Source organism: Amaranthus tricolor, chromosome 4 (genome assembly GCF_026212465.1).
Source record: "Amaranthus tricolor cultivar Red isolate AtriRed21 chromosome 4, ASM2621246v1, whole genome shotgun sequence".
Classification (NCBI taxonomy): Eukaryota; Viridiplantae; Streptophyta; class Magnoliopsida; order Caryophyllales; family Amaranthaceae; genus Amaranthus; species Amaranthus tricolor.
Window position 1 is genome coordinate 27,791,317 of NC_080050.1, and position 9,253 is coordinate 27,800,569.

At 25.1% G+C, this 9,253-nt stretch overlaps 1 protein-coding gene across 1 annotated transcript; it reads right to left on the reverse strand.

The window, feature by feature from the left end:
* Positions 1 to 302: 302 nt before the first annotated feature.
* LOC130810362 (petal death protein-like) lies at positions 303 to 3,886 on the reverse strand. Its single transcript, XM_057676391.1, has 5 exons — positions 3,428 to 3,886; positions 1,601 to 1,674; positions 1,418 to 1,500; positions 955 to 1,146; positions 303 to 875 (listed from the first exon to the last, which is right to left on the reverse strand). Exons 1-5 carry the CDS (start codon positions 3,631 to 3,633, stop codon positions 519 to 521), a joined length of 912 nt encoding a protein of 303 aa, XP_057532374.1. The 5' UTR covers positions 3,634 to 3,886; the 3' UTR covers positions 303 to 518.
* Positions 3,887 to 9,253: the final 5,367 nt, after the last annotated feature.

The window sequence follows — 9,253 nt, forward strand, 5'->3', positions numbered from 1 at the left end:
TTGTAACTATATCAAACATTTCAAATTCAAGTGACCGCAAAAGGATAAGCCAAAGACTCAAGATTTACAAGGGAACTTAGGGAAGTTGAAGATCATACACATTAGACCTTTAATATGTTGTAGTAACTAATATCATCGATGAATCATAAGTTGACCTGAAAAACTTAATTTGTTCACCTTGTCTTTAGGAAAATCTCTAGCCTAACCTCGGAAAAAAAAAAGTAGTATGACCCAAATGGCAAATAGATCACAAAATAACAATATATCAGTATATGAAATTTCAGTTCAACACTCACCAGAGATAGAAGAACAAAAGATTTTATTTCAACTAAAAGAAACAGGTTACATGAGGCATCTAAACCTCACCCACAAACTAGACAACACCGAAAACATATCTCAAATGGATCTTATAAGTACAAATATTCAAACAAGCACAACAATACAAACTTATATAGAACTCTTAAACTCTTAACTCCATATTCTGGCAAAATTGAATCACATGTTCTTTGTTGAGACAATTAAGCAGTTTTTGGGGTGAAGTTCTTGAACTTATTTTCAAGCTCATACCAAGATTCCAAGCTAATCATGTCGTTAAATTCGGAGAAAGTAACAATCTTGTCCAAATCATCCCTAGTAGTACCCTTCTCCTTCAATACCTTCATGATATCGACCAACGCCTTGGTCGTAGCATAGATTGTCGAGAGCGAATGTGCGATCAAGTGGAAACCCATTTCCTTAAACTCGGCTGGTGTATGTAACGGAGTCTTTCCACCTTCAATCATGTTGGCGATTCTCAAACCTTTAGTGCCATTTACAACTTCTTTTAGCTCATCGATGTTGGCTGGTGCCTCGACGAATGTGGCATCAGCTCCGGACTGCATACACAAAGTTCGTTTTAGTATCAATTTATATAAACACTACCGATTTTAGAGATTGTATGTTTGATGTATGGACCTCTCTGTAAAGATTAGCACGTCTAATAGCTTCTTGAAGACCGTGAGGTGCACGAGCATCAGTCCTTGCAACCAAGAAGAAATCGGATTCACCAATGGCTTCCCTTGCTGCAGCGATCTTAAGGGCGTGCTCCTCAGCAGGAACAACCGCCTTACCACGCATGTGACCACACTTCTTTGGCCATACTTGATCCTATTATGCGCAGTAAAATTCACCGTAAGACGCGTTTTATACATGAGTTAATTAATAGCCTAATTAATACAAATGATCAGAAAATGAACTTTTGTTTTAAGCTTCTTTTACAGTGAGACAATCTTTCACAAAAGTAGCTATTGAACTTATATGATATAATATTATTAAAAATATTTGAAAATGAGAATAACTCAAATTATTGATATTCAAAATATCTAAAAATATAATATGTGATTCACATTGTAGTTGTAATATTGATATAATGATATACCTCAAGGAAAACACCCTTGGCACCAGCTGCAATCAAGTCTTTGATGAACCTTTGCACATTAAGAGGACCACCACCACCGGTGTCTGTTTTAAAAATCAAGAAATTACCACTTTTATTACTTTATATTAACTTAATTTTGGATTATGAAAGTAATTAAGAATACTAATTGTGTTCATTAATTACCTCCGTCAACAACCACACACAAACCAGGAGCTGCTGCTGTAATTCTGCGGACAACACCAACTACTTCTGCGGTTCTATATCACAAAACCAATCTAGTCAAAATTTACTCTAAAAATGATAGATTATAGTAAATCATTTGTTCTTCTTACGTACGACGTAATCATGAACAGGGACGGATAAATTACAAATGGGATGCAAATTTTTGGAAGGCGACTAAACAACCAACTCAATTGAGTTTATTTTTTACTCTCGAGTGCAATACTATAAACTTTTAAGCATTTTTTAAGTATTATGAGTTAGCTACCTGGACTACATATAAAAATCCGCCCCTGATCATAAAGTTAGCTAGTGTTGAACAGAATTATTCAGAAATAGCTAGCATACATTGTTGCTATAATGCTAATAGGGTTTTATGTCTTTTAGTCAGGAATTCAACAACAAGTGTATCTTATTCACTATTTATTTATTAATTGACATAATCAGTGGTCCGTATCAATCTTTTAGCACGTCCTATATACTTTTCTATCTACATTAAAATAAATTGAATAGACAAGTTTCTATAGATGCCAAGTATTAAAATATGTAATTAGACGATTTAAATTATATATTATTTGATAATATTTTTTTAAAACATTAAGTGAAGTATATAAAATAAGCTAGCAAAATAAATAGATTTAATGATTATAATGTAGTGTATTTCTGACCAGAAAAACTACATGACATTTTTTTCTTTCTTTTTTAGCAATTTAACATTTGTTTGGTGCTTGTATGTTGAGTCATACTTTACATCAATTTTTTAGTAGATCTTATTAATATTAGATTTTTTATCAATCATTTTAAGTTTGTACTATTTAATTAAAAAATTCATTTATTTAAATCATATATGATACAAAATCAGGACGGAAAAATATGTTATTCTTCATTGCAAAAGAACAAAAAAGTTGGCGAAAAGAGACTACATTTGTGTATTAGGATGATGATATTAAGCATTATGTACACCACTTCATTTGTGATTTTATTATAGATTTTAACATAATACTATATTAGAAAAAATATTTGAAATTTATACATAGATACTAGGAACTTAAAAAAAAAACTAAAGGAATAATCAACTTTTATGTCAAATATGATTGTCATTGAAAGTATGTTTGGTTTGATTGAAAATATCTTTTATGCATAAAAAATATTTTACAATGGATAATGTGATACTTATTCTTCTTTAATTTGGTATTATAAAAAAATCAATTTCTTTGATAAAATTATTTAAGTTATAAAACAATGAAAAATTGGGGCATTTTTTTTCTTTTTAGGTGTAAAACCCATCACTAATTAATTATCCATATAGCAATAACTATTTTGATTGCCGGATTATATGGATCATAATAATTGAAGCAAGCACAAACTTACTACACTTCTCTAAATTACTCATTTTCACAATTTCCAACAAATTAATAATCAAATCATATTATATCAAATAAATCAAACCCATAAATGCAAAATTCAAATAAATTAAACCCATGAATGCAAAATTCAATCAAATTAAACCCATAAATCAAAATTCAATTAAATTACCCATAATTGTATAATTCAATTAAACTAAACCCAAAAATGTGAAATTTAATCAAATTAAACCCATAAATGTAAAATTCAATTAAAACCCATAAATGCAAAATTCAATTAAATTACCCATAATTGCAAAACTCAATTAAGTCAAACCCATAAATGTGAAATTCAATTAATTAGACCCAAAAATGCAAAATTCAATTTAATCAAAACCTATAAACAAACTTAAAATTCGAAAATCAAGAAGAGAGAAAAGAAAAATACGTGAGCAAACCAAAATCAGGCAAGCCAAGAAGAGCAGCAGAAACACCAAATCCAGAAACAAAGCAAGCTTTGAAACCAGTTTTAGCACAAATGGCGGCAGAAAAAGCATCTTGGATACCCGGCATTAAAATGGGTCCTTCCTCAGCTATCAATCTATGCATGGTAGTTCTTCCCAAAACAACATTGTTAGCATCTAATGAACCCATTTTTTATTTTGATTTTTTGGGATGATTGCTAGAAAGGTAGCGAGGAAGAAGAATTAAGAATTCCTTTCCAGTATTTTTGCTTGAATGAAGAAATGGGTATAATTTGGATGCTATATATAGAAGTACAAAAGTAAGACTTTCCTTTAATACTATTTTATGCGTCTCTTTCATGGGTATCTCTGGTTGAGATTGCAATATTAAGTAAATGTACGTATATGTTTTAATTGTAAGTTTTACAATTTTTATCAAGGTCCAAGCAAAAATATACTTTCGTTCAGAATTATTGCTACATTATATTTATTATACTATTAATCATTCAAGCTTATTTTATGTATTATTGTTAATGTCTAAGAAAAAAATATAGTCAAGAGGAATCTTGTTTGAATCGTCTAATCGCATACTTTCATAATATTAACTTTTTATAATTTTTAGATCTGTATAGTTCAATATATAAATAATCAAAATAACACATCAGATTGCATAAAAGTCAAATGTAGCAAGTATTATAGATGAGGAAAAGTACTATCAAATTTAAAAATCCGTTTGTTTTACGTCTTTTCAAAAGTGCAAGTCTTAAAAATATGTAGTTAAACTAAAGCAAAAACAAAGTCAATTTTCTTTTTGAAAGAACAATGTAAATCAAGGTCAACTAATAATTGAGGCTTCTAAATTTAGGAGTCTTGTGCGAACACCTTGTTCACGCTCAGAATTAGCCTTGATCTCAATGGAAAGAAAGGAAATAAGGACATTTATTACAATGTACTATTTATGTTGAACTTGCAACTAATAGTGATATATTATCAGAGAAAATATTACTCCCTTTATTTCTTAAATAAGTTTTCATTTACCATTTTAGTGTGTTCAGTTTGTTGTTCATATAATGAATTTCAATAATGCGTACTATCTCCAATTATGTTCTGCTAACAAAATTTTAACATTATAAAAATGGTCCCCATATGTTTACCGCTAAATTTATAAGAACATTTTTTAATTAGTTGTGGTCTCAATATTTTTTCCACTAATCTTCTTTTAATATTTTTTTAATGTTTATGGTCTCTACTTTTCCTCCATCAAATTTATTAGTCAATAAAATAATATATCAACTATTTAAAAAATAATATAGTTTTTAATTTCCCTAAATATATCAACAAACGAAAGAATATATTTAATAGCAATTTTGAACAGAGAATAGTACTTCAATATTGTAATGACAGCAAATAAAAACAAACAAGTGGGAAATTTCGTCCCCTTCCATTAATTTAATTTGAGGTACTTTGTGAGAATGGGAAATTTCGGGAGTGTTTTTTTTTTGGGGGGGGGGGGGGGAGGATTTTATAGATGGATTAAGAGAAGAAATTTCATGGTTTATGTCAATTTGAAAAAAAAAGTAATGGTCCCTCCACGTGATGTATAGTCACGATTGGAATTGATCAAATGATACTAGATCCACATTTACTCTCTTAACGTATACAATCAGATCAAGATCTGATTTAAAATTCTTTAGATCTTGATCTAAATTGATCTTGGCTCAATTTACTCTCTTAACAAATTATAAGATTGTTTGTAAATCGCTAATAGCTGGTAGATGATTGAAGTTACTAATTTTATCTTAGTGTAACATACACATATATAACATGTTAGTAGGAAATCTTAGTGTATTTCCTACTAAACAATGAGATGTTAGTCGGAATGCTATAGACTTTTTTTTACTAGCATAAGTTCAATCAGAAAAAATTTAAGCGGCCAATCAGTAGAAGATAGTCGTAAATCAATCGGAATTTATTTTTTTTCCCCCTAGCATCATCATTTGTCTCTAAAAAAACAAATCACATCAATACTTTCTCCGTTTCAAATTAGTGAGACTATTTATTCATCACTCTTAATTTTAATTAATTTTTAATCTATAGGTTAAAATATAGTCAAGTGAGATCTTGTTTGATTTGTGTTATTGGAAAGATTATTAATATCAAATTTTATAAATTTTTATTAGGGAAATTTGCAAAGAAACACTTTTTAAAACCCGTTTTTTGTAAAGAAACACCTTTTATAATTTTTTTTGTAAAAAAATACCTTTTAAGAGACTTTATTTTAAAAAAAACACCTTAAATCAGTTTCCGGTGACTTTTGTCAACTTTCCGGCGTTGACTATGCCAGTCAACGCCGGTAAGTTGACAAAAGTCACCGGAAACTGATTTAAGGTGTATTTTTTTAAAAAAGTCTCTTAAAAGGTGTTTTTTTACAAAAAAAATTATAAAAGGTGTTTCTTTACAAAAAAAAGGGGTTTTAAAAGGTGTTTCTTTTAAATAATAAAAAAAAAAATTTTAAATTATTATTTTTTTTATTTTTGTTTTTATTATTATTATTATTATTATTATTATTATTATTATTATTATTATTATTATTATTATTATTATTATTATTATTAATTTTTTTTAAAAAAAATCTTTTTTATATTATAATAAAAATAAAATTTTTTTTCAAAAAATAATATTAATAATATAAATAAAAATAAAAATAAAAACAAAAATTTTAAAAAAAGTTAAAAAAAAATTTTAAAAAATTAATAATAATATAAAAACAAAAAGTATAAAAATATAAAATAAAAATAATAATAATTAAAAAAATAATAATAATAATAATAAAATTAAAATTAAAATTAAAATTAAAAAATTTTTTTTAAAAAAAAAAAGAATAATAATAATAATAATAATAATAATAATAATAATAATTATTATTATAATAATAATAATAATAATAATAATAATAATAATAATAATAATAATAATAATAATAATAATAAATATTTTTATTCTTTTTTTTTAAAAAAAATATTTTTTTAATTTTATATTTATTTTTAATTTTATTATTATTATTATTATTGTTATTTTATATTTTTTTATACTTTTTATTTTTTTTATTATTATTAATTTTTTTTTAATTTTTTTAAACTATTTTTAAAATTTTTGTTTTTATTTTTATTTTTATTTTTATTTTTATTATTAATATTATTTTTTAAAAAATTTTTTATTTTTATTATTATATAAAAAAAAAAATTTTTAAAATTTTTTAAAAAAATTAACAATAATAATAATAATAATAATAATAATAACAAAATAAAAAAATAATAATTTAAAAAAAATTTTTTTTTTTGTAAAGAAAACACCTTTTATAATTTTTTTTGTAAAAAAACACCTTTTAAGAGACTTTTTTTAAAAAAAAAAAACCTTAAATCAGTTGCCGGTGACTTTTGTCAACTTTTGACTGGCATAGTCAACGCCGGAAAGTTGACAAAAGTCACCGGAAACTGATTCAAGGTGTTTTTTTAAAAAAAAAGTCTCTTAAAAGGTGTTTTTTTACAAAAAAAAATTATAAAAGGTGTTTCTTTACAAAAAAGGGGTTTTAAAAGGTGTTTCTTTGCAAATTTCCCTTTTTATTATTCATAATTAGAGATATTAAGAATTGAATCAGTATATTGGACTGCATGAAAAAATAAATATTGCAAGTAAATTAGAACGGAAGAAGTACTTAACAAAACATCACATACACTATTCTTTACAAAAATATCATATTCTCTCATTTTACTTACAAAAACATATCATCCTCTACGTCTAACCAAAGTATGTCAAGTAGGGGTTTAGGGTATGTTAAGTGGGATTTTAGTGTATGTCAAATATAAAAATGGACTATAAATTTGATGTTGATAATAGTTTTTTAAGGTTTAATTTACCCACCAATTTTTCTTCTGATTAAGAGATTCCAATAAGGGAGAAGAAAAAAAACTGAAAATGGCGACATTTTGATTAATGATAATAGTTCTTGAATCAATCAAATCATAAATGGCAAAAAAATTAAAATAGGAAGAACATATTTCTTAAACATCGCCACTCTTTTTATTTTATCGTCACCCCTATTTTAATGAATTTACGAATTTGTTCCTAGACTTAAAATTTCTTATATATACTCCAACCTCACTAAATAATACCCTTATCACTCTTAAAACATTAAATTACAACATAAAATTCGTGGATCAAAAGCTAAGAAATTCAAACCACAAATAAATAATCAAGGTAACTTTCATTCGAATTTAATTAATTGTAAAAACAAATTAAAAAAAAAAGTGATTCACGTGTGACTCGCCCGCAGGTAAGTTTTTTTTTTAAATAATATACTCTCCCCGTTCTTTTTTGATCTTCCACATTACTATAACGGGTAGTTTCAAAAGTTCTTCCACTTTAAAATACTTTCTATTTTTAGAAAGTTTTTATCCCACCCTTACCTCTTAAAATCCCCTCTTTTCTTTTAATGTACCCCTTTTCTTTTATTTATAATTATTTTCTCTCTCATACTTTCAATACAATCATTACTTCACACTACTATTTAATTAAAATAATACCCACTACAACCTCATACTTCCAATACAATCATTACTTCACACTACTATTTAATTAAAATAATACCCACTACAACCCAAAGATTCTATCTTCCTTAATGTGTGAAAAACCCAAAGTGGAAGATCAAAAAAGAACGGAGGGAGTATATAATATTATTAGTTTTTTTATTTTTATTATTATTGTTATTATTATTTTTATTATTGTTATTATTCTTGATGTTATTATTTGTTTTATTATTATTTATTTTATTTTTTTAAATGTTATTATTATTATTATTAGTATTTTTTTAATTTATTTTTTTAAATATTATTATTATTATTATTATTATTATTATTATTATTATTATTATTTTTATTATTTTTTTTAACTTTTTATTTTTCTTTTAAATATTATTTTTATTATTTTTATTGTTGATATTGTCGTTATTATTGTTATTGTTAGTAAATTTTTTTAATGTTATTTTTAAATATTGTTTTTGTTATTATTGTTATGATTATTATTATTGTTATTATTATTAATAGTAAAAATAATAATAATAATATTATAGTTATTATTATTATTATTATTATTATTATTATTATTATTATTATTATTATTATTATTATTATTATTATTATTGTTGTTGTTAATTTAGAAAATTAATTGGAATAATAATAATAATATAATTAATATTTTTGTTGTTAAATTGTATTTGTTGATAATGATTAGTTAAATATGGTTGTTGTTAAATTATATTTGTTGATAATGTGTAGTTTAATATGCTAATTAATTATTGTCTTTTGTTCGTGTGGTTACTTTACTGTAACGTTTGATAATTTTTATTTATTAATAATACTCCCTCCGTTCCTTTTTGATCTTCCACATTACTATAACGGGTAGTTTCAAAAGTTCTTCCACTTTAGAATACTTTCTATTTTTAGAAAGTTTTTATCTCACTTTTACCCCTTAAAATCCCCCTTTTCTTTTAATGTACCCATTTTCTTTTATTTATAATTATTTTCTCTCTCATACTTCCAATACAATTATTACTTCCCACTATTATATAATTAAAATAATACCCACTACCACCAAAGATTCTCTTTTTCTTAATTTTTGTGAAATACCCAAATAGGAAGAACAAATAGGAACGGAGGGAGTAGTTAATTAAATTATCAAAATTGTAGTAAATGGCTGGTAATCAAGGGATAGAAAGGGTTTTTTTAGACACTTGTTGAGCAGTAATAGTTCTA